The following is a 27,593-nucleotide window of genomic DNA, read 5'->3' on the forward strand; positions in this document are numbered from 1 at the left end:
ATTATCATTATTAGTTTCTTCCTTTCTGTCCTATTAAACTGTTCTTATTTCAACCCTTGAGTTTTACTTTTCTTCCCCCAATTCTCTCCCCCATCCCACTGGCTGGGGGGAAAGTGAGTGAGTGGCTGCTTGGTGCTTAGTTACCAGCTGGGGTTAAACCACGACACTAGTTCCATACAAATTCAACTTTATACAGATAAGTAAAAATAATGAAAATCCATTTTGCATTTAAAACAGATGCATTAAATAAAGGAAGTATTACCTGTGGTTACTGAATTGAACCTCTTGTTTTGGGTCACTTGGTCCTGCATGATCTTAGAACCTGTAAATCCTTTCCACATAGCTCATTTTTATTCAGAGAAGAAAATCAGCTTTTGCACCTTTTCAAGTTTTTAAGGACTTTAAGCTAGGCATTGAACTGATCTAACTGAATAATTTGAAATAAAGAAAATACCCCCTTTGCACTTGTAGAGAACGCTAAAGCTGTCAGAAGTTGGTTTAGTACTTCCAGACATGTGTCTGCTAGGTTCTGGTAACTTCGAACTTGAGGCAGGGGGAGCAGGGGAGAGAGAGAGAGAAAAGGGAAAAAAACCTTTTTGCCACAATTATATGCTGTATAATGTTTGCTTACAAGACTGGTGAAATGTTACTTGAAACTTCCTGTAGATTTTAAATTGAAACTTGAAATAGGTTTCATTACAAGCTCCCCCCCCCTTTTTTTTTTTTAATTTAGAAATGTTCAGTTTGATCATGATGTTCCTACTGTAATTTTGATTTGTGGGCAAAATGTTGATAACATTGAACCATTTTCCTTTAGAAATTTCAAAATTACTGGTTTTGCCTTTCTCTGAAATGTACAACAGTAACAGAACCAAAAAATCAAGCCAAAACCTGATTTTCAGCCAGAAGAAAATTTGCCTAAAGCACACTCTTACTCTTGGCCTTTCATGTAATAGCCTTTTCATATGAAAAACATCACTGCCCTTCATTCTATGTTGTAGTTTGCAAGTTTCCAGAAAAATTCTTCCTGTTTCCTGTTGCAGTGTTCTCATTTCTGGGAGGTGGAAGATGGGCCAGTGGATTTACTCTTTTAAAGGAGTTCTTTATCTTCTGGGCTTCAATCTTTGTTTCAGATATTGCGTTTGTGTCTGAGGAGTTATGTGCCTCAGTAACATAAGGTTTGTAGAAAGGTTTTAGAAGTTTCTCATCTTTGTTGCTCTGAAAATACATGAGTTATATGAAATCAACTATAAATATATTATTTGCCAAATTGATTATATTAAATGTGCTATAGTAATAGTTCTTTCCTGAAGATGTCTATTACTGTGAAGTTGAGTGTCTTCCTAACCATGGCAGGTTGAGCTATAAGCAAAATCTTGTACTCTAAATTACACTCAGTAGTTTTGTTTATTAAGAGATTGATTCTGCAGTGTGTGGGCAGATCACTGCTATTGCGTGCAACTTACTGCAGTTTGAAAATACTTAAGGTAATAATCTTTATTTAAGTTAAATATCTTAGTAATTGGGAAGAAAGTTTTTTAATGGTTTCTTTGTGTTTTTTTTCACCTGTTTTCAGGAAAACAGTTCTTCAGAACTTGTCTAGGAGATGTTGGATTTACCCTTGTTTTTCAAAAAAATGCTATTTTTGAAAACTGAGTCTTTTCAAGCCTTCATTGCCCCAAAGTTTCTGAAACCCTGTTGAATGACTTTGGGGTGGCTGCTAATTCTGCAGGATGGAATGGGAGTTTAAGTTACTGGCTATGTGAAACTTTTGCCCTTCATTATAAGACTTAAGGATCTGGCTGGGTTTTTGGTTGAAGTAGTCGGGTATTATTGGTAGGTTTTCCCACTGATTTGTGGGACTGGGGATGACTGTAATTGGAATAGTCGAGTATGTATGTGATGCTTCCTCTTGCAAACTGGTTGCCTCCATCTTAAATTATGGAAGATGCTGAAACCATGAGAAAACATTTCCTTTGGAAAGATAACTTCAAATTACTGTTGACAGCAGAAAAAAGTTTTGCCACTTTTCATCTTGCTTAATGTGAATGAGAAGAAACACCTAGATGTTGAGCCTTATGATGTTTCTTTTTTAATTTGGATGCCTGGGGGGGGGGGGAGAGAGGGTCTTGAATCTTTAATAAGCTTTTTCTGAACACTGGTTATTGAAAATAAACATGTTAAATTTCCATTTGAAAACTAAAAGCTAAACCCAATCCTTTATTTTCAGTAGTTGTGGGATTGGAGTTTTGTGTGTTTGGGTTTTTTTTGCTTCTTGAAAATGTTTCACTAGTTTCTTGACTCGGGAGTCTTGTAGAGTAGATAAATACTGACTTTTAAATGTTTAATACAAGCTGAAATCCTGGCTTTTCAAACTTTGTATATATGATGGACAAAGGGAAGGTACAGACCCAGTTTTCTCTTTGCCTGTTAATCTGAAAGCAGTCCTGCAGGCTTTCCTGCTAAGCATGTCTGCTATGTTTCTAGATTGAACGCTTAATCTTGTTTTCATGTGGTTTACTTGGAACATCCTGTGTGTGGTGCAGAGGAATACAGATTAGGAGACAGAAATAATATATTCACACACACTGTATTAAACGTCCTTATAGGCAAAGGACAATGTAAAGCAATTTTCTCAGCTGCTGTATGGCATGACAGACTTTACAAAGGAATTTGAATATAGTAATGCAGCACAGTTGAAAGAGGAGGTGTGAGGATGATTTCATCCCACGTAGATGGAAAATATCTAAATGTCTAGAAAAACTGGAAAACTGACCTCTTTAACAGCCTTAAAAGGTATGTAAAAGCATGATGCTACCATTTTAGATTGCAATATTAAAATGTTTATTCCAAAGTGCTCTGGAGGGGCCTGTGTGTTTCCTCCCTCACCCTTGAAAGACCAGAACTATTAATACGCATGTAAATGTCCAGATTCAGAAGATGTGCAGGTTGTTTTATGTTGTGGGCATCTAGCCATTTATCAGTCCTTCCAAGTATAATCAGCTCGAAGGCTGGAGCGGAACCCTTCCAGCAGCCCGCTTTGCCTGCCAAAGAAAATTCAGCCACTGAATTGGTGGAAATTGCTGACTGGTCACTTAGAGACTGCTCCTTATTTAAGTGGTAAACCAGCTTTTCAGCTGCGGCAGCCTGTGCTGCATATAGAAAATCCTGTCCATCCACAGCAGTCGTGAATTGTGATAGCAAAGAAACTATTCATCCTCTTTCCATTAATAAAACAAAATTACGTAGTAGTAGTAGCAGCAGCATGGCGGTTGCCCATTATTAGTCTGGATTTCCTAAAGGGAGGTGCAAAACGGCAGGAAGCCCTTTTCTTTTTATCCCTTCTTGCTCACCCAGGAGAAGGCCGGGAGTTGTTGCGGTGGGTTTTTGGCTGTCGATGTAGGATGACACACCGCATCCTAGGCGTTTTGGTGCTGTTCCGGAGGAGCTGCACCCGCAGCCACGGCTCCCAGGGATTTCAGGTCCCGGCGGCGGCAGAGCTAGCGGCGCGGCCGGCGCTGGCCGGGCGAAGGCGGCGGCAGCCGCTTGCCCTTACCGCCCGGTGACAGCGCCCGCCCGCCGCCGCTCCGGTTTCCCCGGGCGAGGCGTGCCGAGGTGCAGGGTAGGAAGCGGTACCGGGCGGACCCCGGGGGTCGGCCCTGCCGGTGCCCGGCGGCGGCGGGGCACGGCCCCTGCGGCAGCCTGCTCCCGGGAAGCCTTGCGTGCGGCTTTACCCGGCAATCGCCTTAAGGGGACAAATTTAGTTTAACGGCAATCCGCACTTAATCTGCCGGAGCCCCGGGCGCCTTCGGGGAGCGCGGGCGGGCGGCAGCGCTCGGCCCCGGCTCGGGCAGCCAGAAACTTCTGGCAGCTTCCCGGCTCGGGCCCCTCCTCTTAAAGCGGCAGGGCCCGCGGCGGGGCTGGCCCTGCACCTGTGCCGCGCGGCTGCCAGGCAGGTCCCCGGAGAAACGCTGGTCCCGTCTGCTCTTCTGCCGTCCCTAACGAGCTGAGCAAAATCACCCGGGCTCCGTTTTCCGCCGGCAGCCTTATCGCAGCTAGAGCATCGAACCGGCTGGCTGCGGCTCGTTGGGGAGCTGCTCAAACCGCTGGTAATGTTCAGCTTCCAGTAGTCAGCACCCCACTTCAGCAAATGCTGGGGAAGGTCTTGCCCCAGTCTCTTTCCAAAACAGCCCTTCCGTGCCCCCAGCCTGGCTGTGGCCCCACACTCCCAGGGGAGCAAGGCCTCTGGTACAGCCCCCCACCAGTTTCCATCTGGAGAAGGACGTCCGTCTCCTGTTGTCACCCAGCAGAGCCTGCTCCCCTTCTGGTAGCCCAGCCTCAGTCGTTAGTGCAAACAAAATAGTGATCCCTCACATAAGTGCCTGGTTGGTGAGTAGTTTTGATGAGGCTCTTAAATACTAGTCTTCTGCCAATAGTAAAAAAAAAAAAAAAAAAAAAGCAAACCTAGAGATTATCACCAGCTTCACTTTTCCCTTCTTCCTTCTTCCTGTGTGAATGGAAAGATGGTTCGAGAGACTTATAGAGACATAGAAACATTGAGAGAGAAGAAATCTGGGATGTATATTGAAGCTGCTCTGAATGAAAGAAGTTCATGATCTCATTATAAACAGATGATGGCATGTGCTGGGCATACTTTTCAGTTTTCCTGTTGAGCAAAACTTTATTGATGGTTTTATGATATGCTACTGAAAAGATGATTCTTCTCTTGCACTTTATAGTTTGTAGATATTATGTTCTGATATAAAATGTAAATGCAGATTCAGATTACCTTGTTTTAAAATAGAGTGAAGGCTGAGACTTCAGCCCAGAGATTTGGAGACAGTAACGTATGAGACTAGTAGAGTCATCTCAAAATGAAGTCTTTAATAATTTTAAGAAGCTCAGAACTTCTTATTGTAGGGTAGTCCAACGTTGTGTCTCCCCCTTCCCCTTAAAGACCATTGCAGTGTTTCTTGTTAAGAGAATTTCAATATGCTTGTAATACCTTTTCCAAGATTATTGAATTATGTTCTCAGATTTTAGCTGCATTTTAACATACTATTTTTTTCTAGTAACCTGCACTGAAAAGCAAAGAAAGAATAAAAACAAATCTTGCCAAAGCATGTCAAAGTTAAATAGGCAAAGATACATTCACTCTGAGTGTAAGGGTGTCTATTAAATGACGTAAGCACAAAGCAGAGAAGGGATAACAGAAAGGTAAAAATAGCCATGTACTTAATTTTAATCTCTAATTTTGGTGGAATTGAATAAAATCTGCTTACGAACAGGTGACTCATTTAGAGTTTGTGAAAATGACAAAGTCTTGGTAAGGATTATCTGAAATTAATGCCAGACTTTGATCATTACTGTTTACTTTTCTGGTTTGCATTCTCTGTGATGCAACACATCTTGCTAGTTGTTTTAATTTAGGGCTTTCAGCTGATACTATCAGTCAGAATGAGGGAAGTATTTTGAAAATTTCAGTTGAGTGAGTTGGGGGAAAAAAGCCCACATAATTTCTGTTGCAGTGGAATAATAAAATTGCAGAAAAATTTCTTATATGTAACCACTGAAGATTTCACATGGTTATTTTAAAATGTATAATGATTCATAGTGGTAATTAAAGAAATGCCTTTCATCAGTATAAATTTTCCTCTCAAAAGCCACTCCAGTACTGTATTTTTAGTAAACATAACCTACAGTGGTAAGCAAATGGTCCATATATTTGCTATTCTTTTGAAATTACTCTATTTACAATGGTAAATACAAATAACTCATTCCAGTGAACGGAGTTAGCTATTGTAAAAGTAACTTCAGGAGATTTGGGCTAGGGATTGATGTTAATTTGTGTGGTAGTAACAGAAATAAATTCTTACAGCTGTTCGTTCTTCAAATGAATATTGTTTTTGGAAGAGGCTTTTAAAAAATAAGCCAGAGTAGTGATAAAGTAATCACTAATATTGGTGGTTATACTCTTAATAAGAATTTAAAATCCTGTTTTAAAGTTTGTTTGTTGACTTGCCTGTTCCTCTGCCATAAACTTCCAAACAAAGACCAGAACTTCAGATTGTCTTGGTTCCCAGCATTGTAGACATCTTTTTTTTTTTTTTTAGTTAAATGTTCAGTAGTAGTGAAGAAAAAGCATTCTTCTTTTTCTGTAAGTTCAACTTAACATTATGAGTTGGTCTTTCAGATAGTTTGTTTGGCTGTATAAGGAGGTATAGACTGATACTGACACAACCAGCTCTTGAAGTGTTTGTTTATAGGAGAATTCTACCTATGTCCATGTGTGTGGACCCATCTGGGATCTGTCTGTCTTGTTAAAGTAATTTCAATACTCCACGCTTTAAGCATGGAAGATGAACTGGCATGAAAGACTATCAACATTGTAGTGCTGAAAGAGTTTCTTCACTAAAGAGCGGGGGAGAGCAGGAGCGATGCTCCCCTCTTAGAGCTTTACTGACTTTGCAAGAGAATACATTGCTGCTTTCCCATGTTCAGATTTGTATTGCGTGAAGCAGCCACTACTTAGTACACTGTACTGAGAGTACAAAGCAAAACCAAGTCTATCACTGAGTCCCTGTTTCAGCATCCTTCCAAGTGGAGTAAGAGAAAAAGCATTGGAGCCTGCCTTGAAGGCAAGTACATTTACTTTGTTAGACAAGCAAGGAGGGAATGAATTTCAGAATCCCCACACTCTTAACAGATACCTCATTAATATCAGTTGAGTTTTATTGTTATTAATTCTAGAATAGGAACAGATATGTGTTCACGGATATACTACCACCAGAGTAGTATATCCTACTACTCTGCATGCAGTCATGTACCATGCATGCAGAGAGAGAGAAAGAGAGGGAGGGATTCATTAGAGCATTCATGTTTCTGATGGTCTTAACAAGTGCAAATTGGTAACAGTTTTCTAGTACTCTGAAATATATTGTTACCTGAAAATGAGAGGTAGGCTTGAACAGAGTCAAGGTAAAAACATCATTAATATGGAGTTAACCACTGTAGCATCTCATGTCTCTCAAATTCAAGTTTCGCAAAACAAATTTCTGAAAAATCATGCATTGAAGCATTCAGGTACATACTTGCATGCCTTTACTTCTGATGTATTTGAGCTGGAAACAGCCAGTGGGAATTACCTGCTGCTGAGTGCAAGCAGCTCAGTGTCAAATAGTAGCTCTGAGACCTGCGAAGGAGATCACCTCTATATCCTTCCAACAAAGAGCCTGGATATGCCAGTTGCCTCTTGTAGGCTGTGTCTGAATCCATAGGGGTACAGAAACATGATGTGGGCTTAGACAAGGGCTTATATCTCTCTTCCCAGCTCTTACTTGGGGCTGCATGGAGGATTGCAGCTCTTGGAAACATACCTCACTCTTGCTTGTCACCCTCTGCCTTCTCTCTTCTGACCCATATTCTATGAAGTGATAGGTGGTTCAGTTATCTAGAATATCCTCCCCCAGATTACACTAGGAGAGGCTGTATGAGAGAAGATGGACCTCCTTTGAAGGAACAGAGCCTTCATGAGCTCACTCTGCATACTAATTAGACCCATGTTCTCCTGCCCCCAAAAATACGTATTTCCCTCCTCTTCTATTTTGTGTTTCCCTGTTTGGGTGTTACCTGTTCCTCTGTTGCTTGTTACAGAAGCTTGTCTTTTGTCTGGGCCCTTCACCTTCATTGTGCCTTTATCTTACTGTTACTATCCTACTGTGCTCTGCCCCTTGGGCCGCTCTCCTGGTGAGCCCCCACCTATGTAATTTACTTTATTCAAAAGTGAAAAAGCAAAGTCTCTTCAGAGTTGTTCTACTTACTAATGAAAAATGAACCTTAATTATTTGAGGACAATGAACACCAGTGTCTTCATGAGACTCATCCAATCTTGAGGCAACTAAAGGAGAAGGTAGAACACTTGGTTGGCCTTCACCATTGCAGCAGAACTGGTCATCTGCTGTGTCTTCAGATGGTGCAGAGGTTGGATGGAGGTGTACGTGGTTGCAGACAACTGAGGTATCAGTTTACGGTAGTCATTGTGATACAGATATGCTGTCAAGTTAAGTTTTATTGGGCTGTTTTGTAATGCTTTGTCCACAAGAGCTAGCGAGACCATGACAGCTATATTGCCAGTGTCCAGTAATCAAAACCCAGTTGTTTTCCTTTCTGTTCCAGGCCATTGATGAGCCTCCCTATCTAACAGTGGGCACTGATGTGAGTGCGAAGTATAGAGGAGCCTTCTGTGAAGCCAAGATCAAGACAGCAAAGAGACTTGTCAAAGTCAAGGTATGTGGTTTTCCTGCGAACGCTTTTTTTGGGGGAAAAAAACCCCCATCATCAAAGTTCAAAACAGCACAATGTGAAACTTCTTTATAGCCTCAAGACATCTAAGAGGCTGTCCTTTCCTTGGAGGCTGGCAGTGCAGTCTTTGAAATAACAGTAAGCTTATTTTTGTTGGGAGGGGAGGGGTTCCCCCCACCCCCACGCAATTAAATACATTCTGTTTCTTTCACTGCTTTGTCATCTGCTTACATCCAGTATTTGTGGCCTTCAATGCCATAGGCTGACCTTAAAGTAATTGATCAAAGTATGACAAATGTAGGCTTATGTATGGGAGAATGTTATCAGGAAACAGCTAAAACTCCTCAAAGTAGGTTTAATGTGGTTTGTTTTACTTCAGGAGCACAGGTCACTGCCATTTAGCAGTGGCAACTAGATAATGCTTCAGGAATAAGATGAAACCCTGCTGTCTTCCAGCAAAGACTTGGCATATTGAGTCCTACAGAATAGCAAGCAGGGGATCTCACCTAATCTATATGATGACTAGTTAATGACTGAATGAATCAATATAAGCCGCATGCAGTACAAATAAAAATTGTGGAGAGGGAATACAAGAGATATGTTTTAACATCCCTGGGAAATTTAAAGTATCATTTCTAGAAATGAAGAGAACAATGTTTGGGCTTATAGTAAGTCTACACTGCAAAATGGCCTTATATTTCTGTTTGGATAATGTTGCCCTAAAAGCTTCTAATCTGGGAGCAGGTCCTGTTTTTCTGCTCTGCTTCTTAACCTCATACAGAAATACAACAGAGCAAGGATCAAAAGCGCTTATGAAAAATAAATTAGATTGTTGCTCTGCAACAGAGTTATAGTGGCAGAATATTTTTCTTATATCTACTGTAAATATAAGTGAAAATGTGTGAATTGTGAGTGGTGATAACCTGTTACAGAAGAGTCTCCATTATAAATTGTCATGCATTGCTTGAATCTGCCCTCATGCTATGGGCGATTTTTGCCTCTAGTATGTATGAGGGAGAGAGCAGGCTATCTCCAAAAGCCTTGGTGGGAAGGACTATTGTCACTTAATAATAATGTTAACTGTAATGAGAAGATGTTAGTCTTAAACTTGACATCTTTAAAAAGCCTTTAGAGCAAATTAATGTAGTCTTTTAATTTCTTTAGTCATAACTTTTAACAGCATCAGCTGGTCTGTGCTTTACAGCACCATTGAGTTTAAGCAACTAGGTATTGGTATTTAAGCTGTTAAATATCAGTATTTAAGTACAGGAATTGTGTTGTGCCTATAACAGTGAAGTCTTAACTCCTTTCAGCTCTTCAGAGGCCTTTCAGCCCACCTTCTTAGAGGGCCACTTGCACTTCTTTGTTGATAAATATTTTCTTATGGGTTTATTACTTGCAGTTTGGTCACTGCAAAGTTTTGCAGAAGGATCTTGAAATGAAATGGCATAGAATTTTTACTGTAAGTTGTTTGTGGAGGCTGTGCCTAAAGCCCTGTGGATTCAAGTTTGTGTGTGTGCGTCTTCGCTGTTACTGTATAGCTTAGGGCAGCTAAGCCCCAGTACTGTCGTTGCTTTGTAGAGTAATGTGATTTGTGGTTGAGGAGGTTTTTTTTGTGTGAGTGCAGTAACTTGTTTACATTGTCTTTCTTCCACCAGGAACGTATATTTCCTAAACTTAACAGTGACCCCTTGATTTTCTCTAAAAATCTTTTCAGCTCTTTCTGGCACATGCAGACTTCCCCCAGTGTTAGCTCCAACCAAGATTCTTGTCGGGTGTACTTTGTCTGGAATTTTCGTAGTTTATCTCTGCTGCATTTATTTCCCGCTTGTTTAACAGTTTCTTCCGGCCCCAAGGTATTTTATGCCCTAATCTCCTAGAACTACTGGAGGAAAAGGAAAGTCAGTTAACTTCACAGTATCAATTTTAGTTTGAAGCTTTCATTTAAGTTTTATAACTAGATGCTCTGTTGAGAAAGGAGGATGACAACAAAATTTTTTCAATACGGAGTATGTCATCTTCAGGCAAGTAAAATACGTTTAATCGTGTCTCCTTTTACCTGCTTTCTTCTGTTGAATTCTGCTTCCTAGAATAGTTTGAGGGATACCTTCATAGTAACTTTATCACCAGTATAATTTAATAACTTTATTCACTATAACGCAAGTGCTCTGTATTTATCATTTCAGTATCAATAGGTACTGTATTTCACAGTTTAGCAGTCTTCGGCAGGTTCTGTACACAGTACGGAATTCTACGTTAACAATGTAACTGCATTACACACTTTGCCATGGAAAGCAGTAAAACTTAAGATTTGCCTGGACTTGTGAAAAGTGTTGAAGGCAGGACAAATTTGACTAAAGGGAAGACTTTTGGTATTAGAAGAGTGGTAGTCCACTTCATCTTCATAGGATCTGTTACAGCTTTTCTTAGAGAGGTATATAAGCCAGTTTATTTTGATGGTGTCTCCTAAAACAATTAGCACCATCATCCACACCCACTTGTATTTGGGCACCTTCCACAGAAGTTTCAGAAGAAACTGTTTTCTGTGTAGGTCTTTGTTAAACAGAAACTAGTGAAGCATCTGCTGTATAGAGCCTTACCAGGACTGTCTTTTCAGGATGGTGAAGAAAAGGGAAGTTCCAACTGAATCTAAACAGGTTGATGGTGTGGTGAATGTCTTAATCTTTTGCCTGAGACAGAAAGGATCCACACTGACAAATATTATGGGAATTAAAACCCCCTATAACAAATACTGACATTGCTTTTCTCAGCTTCAAGAAAGGCCAGTGGTGTCACACTGAGTTTGGAGTTTGAGTATTTCTGTTAATAACCAGTAGGTTTTTTTGAGTATGTATGAATATCTCAAGAAGCAAAAAGCATTGGTGTCAAAAATCTTCTCCCCAAAAAGAGTCAAAGCCCCAAGGCATCTTTAAAAAGAAAAAACATTCTGGGATACACAATAGTGATTTGCTTTGGATACACAATAGTGATTTGCTTTGTTTACCTTTCATCATAGTACATTGTGGCTGGCTCATGGTTTTGGATAGAGTTCCTTTTTGCTGTAAAATACATTTAAGATAATTACAGAAAGTAAATAAAAACAGATGTCTCTAAATCAGAGTTGATATACTGGATATTTCATATGATCCAATAGTGACCACAGGTTTCAGATTACTTTGCATCTGAACTGAACTTTTGATTTCTAGATAAATCCCCCAAAAGAGAGCAATAAATATCTGTATCTGTCAGGTTGAAGTTCAGAAGTGTAGTCTTTGCTTAATTAATTGCTAGCCTGAATCCTTTGTCTGGCTTTCAGGTTACAAAGTATGATTTTGTCTGTCTGGTGGGCAGAAGGTATTTACCATCAGTAGGTGGGATGATACAGCTCTAAAAAGAACTTACTTTTACAACAGTATGTATTGCTGTGGTTCCAACAGAAGATGGACAAGGTGACTATGTCATGAAGTAGCACTTGGAAGGCAGTAAAGCATTTTACTGCATTTGTTTTCTAATCAGCCAGTCAAGGTAGGCTCTCCTTAGTCCTAGTTGTAGGTGCTGTTCTCAGCTGTTTGCTCCTTTCAAGGTTTACAAAACTCCTTAAACTCTCTTCCTGAGGAGGCTAAGTAGGAGAATTGGTGTTAGAGGACGCTGTTGTTCTGAAGGAAATTTTGCTATTGGTGTGTGCTATGGAGAAACTCAGCAATAGTGAGAACGTAACCTTGGGTACACTCATGAACCAAGTCCTTGGATTTAACGTAGGATTGCTTTAGTTGAGAGTTACTATTACATGGCTGAATCTCATGTTACATTCTTAACTTATTGTGCATACTAAATAAAACATCATATACTTCCACCAAGGAAGTATGTTCTGGTGAACATCAGAACATAATTTGTGTGTGTTAATAAAATGTACATAAAATGTAATGCCAGAATTTTCTGTTTCCCTGAATTTTAAAATCACAGTGGAAATAAAACTTCAGGTGTAATTGATAGGAGGATCCTGTGACTTTCAGTGTGACCAAGTTAATTTTGAGTGAAATGAATGGTGAATATCTGTAGCATCTGATACAGATATCTTAATCATAAGTTTGAATTTCTAGACCATTTTTTTTCTGAGGATAGCTTGTGTAGCATTAGACACAGCCAATGACATGGAAAGTTAGCCATCCATACATGTACTTCCAGTTGACTAGCAGCTGTTAACTAGCTGTGTAGGCTAGGCTGACACTAACTGAAAGGCTATTTGGGTTTTTCATTTTGTTTAGTTGACAGCAGTGTCCTGTACTTTTTTTGTGAGTCTTTCAACCGTGAGTGAGGGAAATGCACTTTAATCAGCAAAAGCGAAAAACCCCAGTGAGTATGGGGTTAGATATAGGTGTTAAAAATGTTTGATTCCAGAGCATTGAAATATAAATGTTTCTTAAAAATTATTTATGCTCAGAACTCTTGAAACTTTCTCCTTTCTTTGTGTGGTGCTAGAGCAGTACAATTCAAATCATTAAGAGAACTGCAGAGATCGTTTTGAGCCATGAAACACTGTTGGCAAACTGTTGTTTGTCACTTCCTTTAGAGGTAATGCTTCTATTCTGAAAGATAAACAATATTTTAGAAGTTTTGACAACTGAGAAATTGTCTCCTCGTATTCCTAAAATATATAAATGAAACACAGTTTTCAGCAAGTGGAATGATTATGGTGACTAACAGTAAAATGAGAGTAAGAGAAGGGCCGTTGACATCTGCATGTGCTTATGCTGTTCAATTGTATCAAGTGATTGTCAGTTGAATTATATTTTTTAGGTAACTTTTAGACATGATTCTTCAACAGTGGAAGTGCAGGATGACCACATAAAGGGTCCCTTAAAGGTAATAAATCTGTTTTATATTTTGAAAAGCATTCTTTTTCAGTATTTGACATAAATGTGTATATGCAGTATGGGGTGAAAGTGGAAGGTGCAATTTACTACACAGGCCGGATAGGATCATGAAGCATAAAAGGTAATGCTGCAAAGCTGGAGTTAGTATACTCTTCATGTTAACTTTTTCCTTTGTAGTTAAAGGTGATGCAGCATACAGGCTGATGCAAGCCTCTTTGTTCTTTTTGGCCTTAAAGCTAAGAAGTTTGGCTGGCTCTGATTTTTAGTCATCGTTGCTTTGGAAAACTCAGCTGGAGGATTTGATGGGCAAGCTCTTACACAAGAGAATGACATCACTGACATTGGTTCTTGTTCCCCACCTGCTGGCAGGAAATAATCAGCTCAGTTAGTTGGCTGATTTTAGAGGAATGAAAGAAAGAAGTTTTAAGGGATACAAATACATTCAAGTGAAGCTGGAAAAGTATGGTATATTTATATGGTATATTTAACATAGAAACAGGTTAGAAATTAACTCTGCTAAATACAAAAGTGTTAACTTCATTGCCTGTTTTGGAAGCTTTCCAGTGCTAAGTGGCTTTTGTATTTTAGGTAGGAACTGTTGTGGAAGTGAAGAATCCAGATGGAACATACCAGGAAGCAGTTATCAACAAATTAACAGATGCAAGTTGGTACACTGTAGGTAAGAGAAATAGTTATGTATTTGAATAATACTCATGACTTAAAAATAAGCTTGTGACCTGGACATGTCTTAAGCACAGTGAGAGAGATTTTTGGAGATGCTTAGGTACTCAAAGTTTGTATAAAAAACCCACCAAAACTAAACTTCTTATTTTGGGGTTTTATAAGCAACTGTACTCTTCACAATGTGGAACTGGGACCCCAAATAAAGACCTAGTGAATTGCTCTATTATCGGTAACTACTTCTTAGATATTTAATATACTGTTGTTAAATATTCTGAAGCAAAGTATGCTACTTCCTCAAAAAGGGAAAAGAAGTGCTTGTAAAACAGAAGTTGCAATACTTATTTTTCCCTACTCTCGGACTTTGCCCTGATAACAGCTGCTGTAAAAACAGACATAGCTTGTTTTTTAAAAAAGTCTTTTCCTGTTCATTTTCCCTATTTTCTAATGTGACATTTCAGACTTTAGATGATATATCCACATGCCCACAAGCAAATACAGCTTTTTTTTTTTTTTTTTCCTTTAAGTATTTTTTTTAAAGGCTTTATATACATGGGTTTACTTTTTGATGCTGTGTACCAGTAGATCAATGTGTCTTGGGGAAAACTGGTCAACTGTAGAAGAACGTATATTCATTCCATCTGTGTGCTGGTAGTCTTAAAGGTACTACACAAAGTGTACCGATTCTTGAGAAACTACATATTCCACTCCTTGGCAGATAACTGGGACATGGGAAGATGAAGACCAGGTCTTGAAAGAACATTAGCAAGACTTGGTTGTTTTGAGTTATTAAGGGTTGTTATTGGTGAAGTGATGTTGAACAACTAGGGAAAGACTAACTTTTCCTAGTCATAGTCTTTTTAGAAAGGAATAGAGCTGTAAGTTTAGATAAGACCTTCTAGATAAGTGTTGCAGAAAAAAATATCTGTTTTCTTGTTGGAGAAGTAGAATGTAGGAGTAAAGGAGAGACCAGGTTAGGATGGGGTGAAACATGAGGTATAAAGACAAGATTAACTTTATAGATAGTGTTTTGGTAATTAATATAGAAGTGGATCAGATATGAGAGCTTTTAAGAACAAATGGTATAGCTGGTGTTAGAACTATGTTGTATGTGTATGTTTATGTTTCTGAGAAAGCATGAGGTTAGCAGTTCAGCAAGAAGAGTAAGGTAGGAGTCTATGTGGATTAAATTTTGAAGGTAGGGTGTCATGGAGTTGTAGTGTGTAAATCAAAGTAGATATCTGTCAAAAATCCTGAACTTGAGAAATAGGAAGAGGAGATGTAAGAGTTGAGACTGAAAACAATATTTTGTAGATAAAAGCAGGCAAAAGCATGTTGACCTTGCAAAATCAGTAAAAGTAGCACAGCACTTTGAGAGAGACGTGACTCTAGCAGCAGATGATTAGAATAATCTTTGTCATGAAGGTGAGTGGAATGAGATTGAAATTATCTTTACAGACGGTGATGACTTTGCAGATCTGAGTGAAAGCCCTACTTCAAGGGATAGCTGCCATTTACCAGATTTCAGAATTAGCACACCTCTTAACCAGCAGTTATCTAAGGTTGTCCTAGCACTTATTGGGAAGTTTCTAATTACTTCCATTGTTAATGATTTTGTGAATAAAATTACTATGATTTAGTGAAAAACTTTGTGAAGGGACAGACAGATCTGAAGTAGTACCTTTCCAGAAGTTGTTACTGAAGACCATTTATGCTGCTGCAGCAGCAACATGTAGAATTTAGAGGAATAACCATTTTTGGGCTGCATGAGAACTCTTTTAAAAAGTATGGGCAAGGTTGCTTTAAAAGCATCCTTGTCTGTCTTATATTCATAAGATATCTGACTAGAAATTGTACATCAGATTGTTTATATGTCTTTTTTGGTGCTACTACTTTCCTACCAAAGGAAGATAGGAACCAAGTTAAATTAAAAAAAACCCAACTGGTATAGCCTTTTAAAATTAATATAGTGCAGTTACATAAATACATCAAGTGTCCTTGTTTATTTGCCTGTAAAAGTTCTTCAAAAAGCTCAAGGTATCCCAATCCTGGTAACTAGATACTGTTTCATCATTCATATAAATGTGTCTTTAGAAAGTTTAAGCAATATTCTTAACTCTGTGTTTACTAGGAGGAAAAAAAAATCATAGTATTGTTTGCTTTACTAAAAATGCAGAATTATCCATGTTCAGAAGTACTCTTATCCCCTTCTGCACTTTTTTGTTATTACATTGCTTTTTCTCAGAATTCAAAGTGGTTTTATTTGCATGAAGTTGCTTCTTTTTTTTTCTTTTTCCTTGCAGTTTCAGCATAGATGTTTTTAAATGCATTACACTCCTGTATGTCTGCTCAGTAGATTGTTTTGAGGATGTTCCATTAGATTAGAATGTCATATGCATTACAGCCATATGTGCTGTGCTGGCCACCCAAGTCTTTCAGGGAGGTGAAGCTTTTCCTTTGAAAGTATTCATGTTATGGAACAAGATTAAGAATCCCTCTGGCAGGGAAGAGGCCACAAGCAGATTACCACATAGGATACATAATGCAGCTACCTACCTAGCTCTGAATAGGTTTACCTCTGTTGTAGTCAGCTTATCCCTTGAAGTGGATAGATTATTTTTTTTTTTAAGTCTGTCATTATGTAAGGAGACTGTTATGTTAATTAACATGAACTGAATTAGGAACCTGCTGCCTTCACTTAACCAAGGGGGGGTTTAATTATGCGTTGACCATTTGAGACGCAGCTCCAAATCTGTGTTTTGTTGTGTAGTTCTTGCCCTTGATACTTTCCAACAAATTTTGAAGTGACAGATCTGCATCTATAACTGATATTTTATCACTAAACAGTACTCAAAAAGTTACTGTAGTATAAAACACAGACTGGGGAATGGTAGTTACAAGGGAAAGTTTGTTTATCAACAGTACTGAATTTTATATAGGGATGAAAAATTCTCAGAACTAGGTAGAAGTTACTTTCCTATCAAATAAATACTGGTCAAGAATTTTGATGGACCTTGTTGCTTTTTGTATATTTTTACTTAAATTAGTAAATGTTGAAATGAGTATAGTACCCACTATCTGAAAGCCAGACATGGCTGAACATTAATCTCTTTAATCTTGCCAGGCATCTTTTGCTGGTTGACAGCCATTCTCCTAACACTCTTATTTTGACTCTTGTTTGTGGAAGTGTTTACATATTTTTAGTTTTCTGCCACAATTCTAAGGAGACTGACAGAATCAGGCTCAGCAGTACTGTGGATGGACAGAAGAGGAGATTTGAATGAAGGTGAAAGAGACATGTTAAGAAATTGCTGAAACTTTTACCTTTTAATGTAATATTTTTTCTAATGTTGGGGTTGTTTCTTGTGCCCCCAAAAGTCTTCAAGGTCGCTGCAGTGTGGGGACAAGAATAGAATTGTTATCACAGTTGGGGAGGGAGAGGAGGTCAGTTCTTGTCTCACTGAACAGTGCAAGCATAGCCCAAGAATTAAAACTTATCACCAAGTATTGGTCTGTTAAGTACCTGTAGAAGACTCGACAAAAGCTTTCTTTTTATATGACCAGTTTATCAGCTTCTGAAGATCCCACCTTGAATGTGTGCAGCACATGTCAGGATTCAAAGGGATAGAGTATGTAGCTGAAGCCAACTGTATTCTGAACTTGTTTCCAGTTGACCTAGTGATAGCTGAGGTAGCAGAAAGTCTAGAAACCAGGAGCTCCACGGTTCTCTCTCTACAGCTGGTTTTGATGATTGTCTGCACTTTGATGATTATCTTCCTTAGGCTGATATGACTGTTGTTTTATAGCATAGTTGAATGAAGTTAGTAGAGAAAGATGTTGAACTTCCATATAACATTAAACTGTAACTTTTTTCTCAAAATATCCATTTATGTTTCTTCATAGTAAGCATAGCTTCCAGTCGAATATTGTAGGAGTTCTGGTTATGTAATAAAGTTCTGTAAAAATTGAAAATGTTTGGAGAATAGCTTTTCAGTTCTGGCTTGCATTGATTTTTAATTTTCTGTCCTGATCCATGAATTGCCTGCTCAACTATTGATTACTTAAGATTACATTTAACATATGCAAGCATGGAGTAGCTACGGTGAGACAGCAGCTTATGTATTTGGTCCATCTGTGCAAATGCTTTACTGGATATGCAGCAGTATCTAGGTACAGCTTTGTTGTAACGACTGTCTACAGGAATGTAGATCTTATTCTTTCTGACACCTAAATCAATCACATACTGATATCCTGATTTAAAAAAAAAAAATAATCTTTTTTTTCTTGCCTTACTTCTTACCTGGTTACAGTATTTGATGATGGTGATGAGAAGACTCTTAGACGCTCTTCCCTGTGTTTAAAAGGAGAAAGACATTTTGCTGAAAGTGAGGTAATTGAAGAATTTTTATACGACAACTTTTTATTTAGAAAAATTTAAAAGTGGTATTTTTAGTACCTCAGTCTTCAGTATGTTATGTACATCCATGCTACTAAAAATGGGGATTATGTAAAATACAGTCTACAGAGTCTGGCTTGTTCTTTTTTTAAATCAAGAAATACAGTTAATTTTCACCAGATTTGTAAGTTCAGAAACAAAATCTGCATTTCATATTTTTCATTTTTTTATTATTAGTGCTTCACAGATTGTAGATCACACAAAAAACCAGCAATCACACCACTACTTTGCTTTATATAAAAAAAATTATCTGTAAGTATTCGTTGGAAAAAATCAAAACATGGTACATGAAAAAATTAATGTACATCTTTGGACAGAATTAAGTTCTGCTGGATTTTAGGCAGATGATCAAGTCTAATTTGTAATAGCTGATAAACTTGAAAGATCCGTACTTTTCTTTTAAAAGGCAAATTATAAGTTGCTGTTACCTGTTAATTTGAAGACAGTTATCAGTATTTTGGAGCTGGTTCATGTCTTAAAGGTGACTTGCATATTAAAATATGCAAACATTTGTAGCAAATTTCAAATAGTTAAAATTTCAGAATAAGGGTTGTTCCTTCTTACTACGTAAGACAATGTGGACTGATGCGCAAATTTATGTAAACATGTTAGCTTATTGGAAAGCTACTGAGGACGGGGGTTTTTGCTCTACATAAATATGCTTTATTATTGTAGCCAGCTGAGCTTGTTGCCTGCTCACTGCGTTCTTTGTGAAGGTACAGATGCCTTCTAGAATCCCCAGTCAGGTTTGAACACATGTAAAGAGGGCCTAATTAGATGCCTAAATCTGGATTCAGATATAAATGCCATAATTTTAAAGATTGTGTTCCTTTGATTAATTCTTTGTTATTAATGATCAGCACTCCTGAAAATTAGATTACTTCTGTTCCATAAATATGATTTTAATGTGGTTTCAGGAGTATTACTTTAGAGTAAGCAGGCTGAAAGTGTTGGTCTATATATATATTACTTTGCAACCAGTTTGGCTAAATGAGAGTCATTTCAGATTATTTTGTCAGATTCAAAGAAACCTTACATTCAGGTGACTCCTACTTTCTATTTTATCATTCTTATTGTCTTAGCTTTTGATGTCTTGCCAGAAGTCACTGATACGCCATTCCATTGTCACCAACCCTCAATGAAACACATGTTGTGCATTTCTAATAATTACCTCATGATTGCATAGCTACTCAGCAGGGAAAATTGCATCTCCAGTTTCTCTTTGTAATTAGACCAGTACCACAAGATTGTCTTGTTCTGATGTTGCTTTAGCTTCATCTCTGACATCCCAAGTATGGGGGATCTTTTGGGTTGTCCATGACACTCAGAAGTAATCATGTGTCTACTTTTAAGATTTAAAAAGCCAATTTCATTGTCTCTATGTTCAGTTCTGTCTGACACAGAATACTTTTGAGATTCTTGTTAGTGTTTCACATTTAAAAAATTCGTACACGACTCAGAAGTGTAATTTGGAGGACCACGTTTACTTGGAAAACTTTATGCCTTCTTTCAAAGAACAAGAATAAGTGCATATACAAAAAACTCTGTGTGCCAGGAGCCTTCAAATCTGGAATGGTTATAATTTAAACAGATAACAGCATTCTTAGGGAAAGAAGATACTGCATGTCCGTGAAGTCCTTCTGCTGATGCTTTAGCATTCTCCCTGAAGAGAGAAAGTTCGTTCTTTCTCTCCCTCTCTTTTGCTTTGATGGTAATACAACATCAATTAGCACCCTCTCAATTATCAATATAGCACATCTTTTAAATTGTTTTAGATTTTTTCTCGCCCATATCAAATTTTGAATTACTAACAAAAATACAATTAACTTGTCATGTTTGCTGCTACTGAGTTATCTTGCAGTTTCATTTCATAGGGGACCTTTGTTCATTTATAAGTAGATGATTGGGTGTTTAGTCTGATGATAGGACAGGCAGAAAATTCATCCTGTAGAGATGGAGTATCCCAGGTCAGCAGAATACCTGATACTTAATTCTCTGTGTTTGAATGGTCCAAAGGCAGGACTTCTGGGAAGAATTGTCTATGTGTGTTGCACAAAAGTTAATTATTCAGAGGTGGGGAGAAAGTGTTGACACCCCCCCCCCCACCACCAACCAAAACACATTACTCTCTGAAATTAAAGCAGTGACATGTCTGCTGTACTTCTGTATTTCTTTTGTAATGAGAAAGTCTCTCTATTGACAAAAATTACTTTAACCAGATTATACAAACTTAGAGTTTGGAGAGTAACTTATGCCAGGGTTTTTGTATGTGTATGTATATGTATTTTTTTCATTTCAACAGACATTAGATCAGCTTCCACTCACAAATCCTGAACACTTTGGGACTCCTGTCATAGGAAAGAAAACAAACAGAGGAAGGAGATCCAATCATATGTAAGTTTAACATCTTTATATCTGTGCTGTCTGTATATAATTGTGAAGCTGTCAGTGTTTGTGGAGTTTTATTACGGTCAGGCTTCTCTTATTCAAAAAACAGGAAGCTATATGAAAAGTGTTGTTTAGCATTCAGACTGAAAGTCAGTTTTATGTGTATTGTTGCATGCAAGAATTACAACAAGTCTTCATGTAATCAGTATTTAAAATAGTACTGGGTGTAGGCAAGTGGGTTTTTCTTGTTTTTGTTATTTAAGTGTAAAAAGAAGGTGGCATACCAAGTGGAAAGGCGTTGTTAAGCTATATTCAGAAACTTCTCTGTAGTAGAATATTAGTATTATAGATGTGTTGGACTCGAACTAAGACCATTACAATGCAGTCTTTGTCCAGCTGATATGAAGTTGTTGTAGAAGGTACTAGAATCCTCATGTAGAGCTTTAGTTTCTCACTACAAGGTCTCTGAAGGGCTTTTAGAAATAGGTGTACAGTATTGTGGTTTGCAGCGAAGTGTTTGATAGAAAAACAAAGTTCAAGAGTAGTGCCTTGATTTCCTAGGTACCAAAATTCTTGGTAGTTGTGATCTTGAAAAACTAGTGTTAATACTCCACTGTCTGTTGTTTGTGGGTGGGGAGGTCTTTTTGTGTTGTTGTTGGGTTTTTTTGTTTGTTTGGTTTTTTTGGGTGGTGGTGGTGGTGGTGTTTGGTTTTGTTTTGGTTTTTTTTTAAAGTTTTGAGGTAGTAGTGGTTGGGGTTACCTTTTCATGCTCTGTCTTTTTGATAGCTTGAAATAAATATTACCCTCTATATGTAGAGGTACTATAAATTTACTCAATTATTGATTTACTAATTTGTGATGTATTGAAGGAAAAAGAGGGAAAAAGCTGGGATGTACCACAGAAAATGTGATTGCACCGTCGTTGGTGTCTGTGACTGGGTGGTTGTCTCCTCTGTTTCCCTAACTGTACAGGACATTATTGGGGCAGAAACAACACACTTATCTTTATCTTACGATTAATACTGATTGAACTGTGTAAAAAGACAAATTCCACAGGTACTGGTATAACTGAGCTAGGTTGCAATCGCTCTAAAATAGTCCTGGCTTTCTCTCTAGTCCTTGACTTCTTTCTCTTGGCACAAGAGATTCTCAAACCCCAGAAAGCAGCCTGAAAGACTTTCATACTGTACTTGAAAAGAAATCACTGCTTTAAGAAAGAATGTTGGGGGAAAAAACCCAATGCTTTATCAGCACTGCAAATGATGACATAAAATTAGGGTGGGGAAAATGAAACATGGAAATTCACCTTAGACTGTAAATCAGTCTTGTTACACAAGTGCTAACTGTGAGTCTTCTGTTAATATCGAACTCTGTACTCAAAAGTATTTATGTGAAAAATGGAAGATAGCTTTTAAAATTCTGCTTGCTGTGCTCATTGAACATGCTGTGTATTTTCTGAGAATTAACCTTCAAGTGACTAGTAAATAAAATATATAGAGAGACCCAGGAGGGCTGATTTTTTTTTCTTTTTTTAATCAGTTGCAGGTAATTTTAGTTGGAGTAGTTTTGTACATTTAGACTCCCCATATGGTTAAAACCAGGTGCAACTTTGTACTGGAACAGTCGAAACAATGAGCCAGAACCTTTTTTTAATCAAATTATATTTGCACCTTTGCCCATCTACTTACATTCCAACACTTCATTCAATGTGAAATTGAAACAGTCATTGAAATGCTTCACCGCACATTTTTAAAGAACTGTTTCAGGATAAATAGACTTCTTTTTCTCTTTGCTATTCATCTTCATAGCTGATGTTTCTTCTTCAGATATTTGTCCTCTCTCAAAATAGCTTTTTATTCTGTATGGCTGTTAAAGTAAAAGCATAGAGAGATTAAGAGGAAAGACAAAACTGTTTAGCTTAATGTTGGTCCAAAACGACAACTGCAATAGTATTTTTGAACAGAGCTTCACTAGGGCAGAATTCTCATTTTGAATGTCCTGACTGCATTTCTATTCCTCCATATGGATGCATGGTGATGTTTTGTTTGGTTTTTGCATGTATTACATGTAGGTGCGCCTTTCTGAGTTTGTAATGTTTGAGTTGTTACTACAATATCCTTATAAATACTTCTATTCATTTCTATCCTAAAACACTTAACAGGCTATTCAAGTCACTATTACTTATGCCTCTTTGACAATGAGCGTTGGATCTCCTGTAATTATAATAGGCAAGTTTTGAATAGTTGAGTTTTAAGTCTTTTTCTGTTGTTTAGTCCTGAAGAAGAATCTTCATCCTCTTCCAGCGATGAAGATGAAGATGACAGGAAACAAAGTGACGAGTTATTAGGAAAAGTTGTGTGTGTGGACTGCTTCAGTGTGGATAAAAAGAAAGCTCTGTGGTTTCCAGCTTTGGTAAGAGTTTAATCTTTATTTTAATTTTGTAAAGTTTCATTCATTTTCTAGGCACCAAAGAAAGGTGGTTTGGGGTTTTTTTGTTGTTTTTTTTTTTTTTTTTTTTTTTTTTAAATTTTTGATGGATTAATCTGTATTTTTATTAGAACTTAACATGTTTCTTCAAATTGGACTGTATCATAATAGTCTAAGGAAATATTACATATTTAAATATGTTTGTTTACAAAAGTGATTGCTAACATGGCTTTAGTTTTTCCAAACAGCCAGAGCTTTTATTGACCTAATTCTAGTTCAACAGTGTGTTTAGTGCTATTGAACTAAAATTTCAGGGCTTTTTTCCTAGGCTATTGCATGTTGTTTTTCTGAGCTTTCAAGTTTTATCAAGGAAGAAAATACAAAGAAGTGCAAAGAGAGGGGAAGTTTAGTGATTACGTAGATATTACTTTTGTAGGTTCAATATAAATACATTTGATAATAAAATAAAATGTTTTTTCTTTGTTTCTGTGGGAGGTAGTGGAGAATTGCCAATAAATTTCCTTTAAACCAACATTGTAGTCTTTTAGTACAAATACTTGCTATCTTCCTTTATTCTGTTTTAAAGACACTTTTTTACAAATAAACGTCTAATAAAGTATCACTGTTAGTCTAAGGATTGCATATAGACTGACTGATATATTTTGAAATTAACATATTTCCATATGTGGTACCTTCTAGTACCATGCTTTTTAATTTTTATTTTATTTTATTATTAATTGTAAATATTTGAATAATTTCTCCCTAGCAATGAAAGCTTTAAATGTTTATCTAGTTTCAGGAAGACCTGTGCTCTGCTTTTGAAAAGATGCCATACAGTAACATTTAACTCTTCATGGTGTGTGCAGTAGCTCTCAGTTGCAACTTTCTACTGGTCACCTCCTGTGTCTTGTAATGTAGTCCAGAGGCTTTCTAGCAGGACTTCTTTTGGAAAAGTTGGTGGGACAGAATGAGTCATTGAAGTCTTTTTACAACAAAGGAGAGGGCAGAATACACAACAAGGAGACTTCATCTTAATGACAGATAGCTTTAACAGAGGTTTTCAGTAATAGACAAGAAAATCGAGCTGTTTCTTTACTGAAAGCTGCCATCAAGATCGATGCAATATCGCCTACCTCACATTTGCACTCTGAGAAGTGGTCAGTTAGACTGGCTTGAGCTGTTTTATGTCCATGTTGGGTTAGCCCTTCTAGCCATGCACATGACAGCAGTTTCCATGGCAGCCTCTCTGGTAGGTATCGGGCTTGCATGTGACTAATGTAGTGCTACTCAGGATAGCTGCAGGTCAGACCTTAAAGTTTAACTGAATTGTTGCTTATGCTTTCAAGGTATACTAAAGATAAACACTGTTACTCCTTTGGCTTTCATTTGGAGATTGGTATAGCTCATTCTTCATGGAAAGCTTCCTGCAATGAATGAGAAGCAGTAGGGGGATAAAGTTCAAGGGTGGAGCTCATTAGCTCTGAAATAGCTTATCCTAGATTAACTGTTATTTTAGTAATCAGGTTTATAGTTCTGCAAGTAAACATCATATTGCATTTAACCTGAAGGGTTTTGCCAAAGAGTAGATCTATGCCCCAAATAGCTGCTTTTTTTTTTTTTTTTTTAATTCCCTCCCCTGTAACTGTGCCTCTCCATTCTTTTTAGCTTGTAAGCAGGTTACCTCTACTGTATCAACAAAGTAATTTTATCTTATTACTGATAAATTTTGCTTTAACTTTGTATTATGCTAATTGTAATTATGTGAATAATGAAATGAAAATTCAGGTTTAATATGCTGAAGAATATGTATCCCAGAATTACTTTGTTATTAATGATATTGTGTACAGATGCGCTTTGTGTATAAGCACAGAGGACATTGTGCAAGTTTATTATGTGAAAAGAAGTTCAGGGATTAGTCTAAACCTTTATAGCAAGTAACAGTTAAGATTAGTAGTGGAAACTGATTACTTTGGATATCAGTCCTATAACCAGATAGCCTGTCACTTATAAATATAAATCTGTAGAGGTCTAAATTTGGTAAAAATTATTCTGAGGACCCCGTGATTGACTACCTTGTTTTAAGATTGCATGCATGGGGTTTTTTCTGGGGGTGTTTTTTTGGTTTTGTTTTTTTTTGGGGGGGGGGGAGTTTGACAGCAGTGTGTAATTGTAACTGTAAAAAGGCCTGACAGTTGCTCCTTATGTCAGAGTGTGATTTAGTAAGCCTTATAGCATTGATTAGTTTTAATGTGTACTTAAATGCTTTTGGAAGGTGCAGTGAGGAAATCTGCTTGCAGCATTTTCAGGAAATAGAGTTTACATAGGATCATCTCTCTCATCCTCTATGACTCCAGTAGAGTTTGTTTTGCAAGGAAATCAAGAAAACTTGATTCAAGCAAAATTGAGGTGATGTTGCTTGATGTGAAGGCACTAGATGAGGTTGTGGTAAGCTGTTTTCCAATCTCTGAATGGATTTCTGATTACTGAGATCTTGATGCTTCTAGAAAACCAACAGCTAAAGCCAGAAGGGCCTTTCTCCATTTTTATAGAGCTAGGAGATTGTACCTATCTGTTCCAAATGGGGGATGATAATCGCTGTCTTTTACCTTGATATTAAAACACTGTTGCAAACTATATCTCAAACTGCCTTTCAATTAGTAAGTTGTAGTTTTGTAAAGTAATTTCTTTGGATACTGTAGAATGCATTGAATTTGGAGACTTAGGCTGTTAAGTTTTGTTTTTCTTGAGAAGCATATTTAGCCTATGCTCTGTGATATGCAACTCTGCTTCCAAATCAGTTGGAGCTTTTGACTTTACCTTTTAAAATGCTCTATGGCTGGTGACCTATGTAAGGAGGAAAAAAAACTTTGGTCATGCAGTATCTTTGTGTGTTTGGTGGAAAAAGTAGGACTGAAAGCAGTTGGTGTAAGAGAGAAGAGGTATTTACCAGGGCTAAATTAGGGCTGCAGTCATTTGCTGCTCCTTGGGGTTTCATAGCAGCCAGAATTTTCTTAAATTTCAGAGAACTACACACATTTTGAGAGAAGAGAGATGAGTGATGGGGAGGGTTGCTTTTCTGTTCTGTATCTCTGGAAAACCAATATATAGTTTTTTATTAAATTCCTGAAGCTTTTTTGATTAGCGACTTGTATACTGGTTTAACAAAACCTAAATAGCATTTAAATTGCAACAAATAATTAGTATGTTGTCTTAGTGCTAGACTTGATTAGTCTACTTCTTGAATTAAAGAACCTATCATAATACTTGTACTTGAGGCACTCTTTTCTCCTAGGTAGATAACTTATGAATCCTCCATTATAAAATTGCATTTCATAAGTCCTGTAAGACTTTGTTTTTGAAGCTGTGTGTGATTGCATCCTTGCAATTCCTGGAAGTTTTTCAGAAGAGGTGTCTAACTCAGGTGGCAGCACTTGGTGGAATTTCTGTCCTTTTAGGATGAGGAGTAGAATAAGCTATAGCGGCATGACAGGGACTTAACTTTTGTCAGAATGCTGTTCCTACTTATGTCTCTGGCAGCAGCTGTCAGTTCCCTCCAGGAAGCAAGCATGAACTCATGCATTCAGTAATTTCAGGAGGTCATCACTCCTGCATTTTGAGGGATCTCAGTTGTTCTCATGTCAGTGTTGCTAAAGAGAAATGAGCCTCAAAGGTTTTTGAGAAGCATTCATATATACTATTACTCTCTTGTTTTTTCTCTCTAAACTTTGCATTTGTAATATCTTTGCAGGTGGTTTGTCCAGATTGTAGTGATGATATTGCAGTGAAAAAAGACAATATTCTCGTTCGCTCTTTCAAGGATGGCAAATTGTGAGTAGGAACGTAGAGGTTGATAATTGAATAAAATCTCTACCAGTCAAGTGAAGTGTAGTATGAGATGCGTTGGGTAAAGTATTAATAACATCAGTAAGCTCAGTAAGTTTCTGCCAAGATTTTTCTAATGTTTAGAAAACTGCTGACACCCTACATTGTGATGAAATTAGTCTTGAACTTTGTCATTATTAATAATGGGATGCGTAAACCTATCTGTCTTAGTTTTAATTTGATTGTTACAATGGTGGCAGTATTTAGTGACTTTGGGAATGGCCTGAGACTTTCCTGCTCTGGTTGGAATAGAGCACTGCTTTTCAGAGATGTGGCCGTAAGCTTATCCAGCTACAGAAAGGGGTGGGTGGGGGTGAGTGTATGCATGCATGTACACCACATGCACACACACAGAAATTCTCTTTATGTTTTTTTGAGGTAGTAAGTCCCATTGTTTATCTCAGTCTAGACTACAACTACATATTATCATGTTCTTTGAAAAGAGCTGTAATACTACTCAAAGTAGGAAAGAAGAAACCTAGAAAACCAGACTGTATGGTATTTGCAACAGAATAAGGAACTTTGTGTTCTTAAACTCATGTTGGTCAGGGACAGGGGTTGATGGGTGACAATAGAATTATTTT

At 37.6% G+C, this 27,593-nt stretch overlaps 1 protein-coding gene across 6 annotated transcripts in view; it reads left to right on the forward strand.

The window, feature by feature from the left end:
- ARID4B (AT-rich interaction domain 4B) overlaps positions 1-27,593 on the forward strand; it is a 93,530-nt gene that overhangs the window by 23,286 nt on the left and 42,651 nt on the right. For all 6 annotated transcript variants that reach the window (XM_030034329.2, XM_030034330.2, XM_030034332.2 and 3 more), the window contains exons 3-9: positions 8,176-8,286; positions 13,099-13,164; positions 13,764-13,854; positions 18,167-18,246; positions 20,615-20,706; positions 22,974-23,112; positions 26,876-26,955. In XM_030034329.2, the coding sequence (XP_029890189.1) occupies positions 8,176-8,286; positions 13,099-13,164; positions 13,764-13,854; positions 18,167-18,246; positions 20,615-20,706; positions 22,974-23,112; positions 26,876-26,955 (659 nt within the window). The remainder of the gene's footprint in view (positions 1-8,175; positions 8,287-13,098; positions 13,165-13,763; positions 13,855-18,166; positions 18,247-20,614; positions 20,707-22,973; positions 23,113-26,875; positions 26,956-27,593) is intronic.

Source organism: Aquila chrysaetos, chromosome 13 (genome assembly GCF_900496995.4).
Source record: "Aquila chrysaetos chrysaetos chromosome 13, bAquChr1.4, whole genome shotgun sequence".
NCBI lineage: Eukaryota > Metazoa > Chordata > Aves > Accipitriformes > Accipitridae > Aquila > Aquila chrysaetos.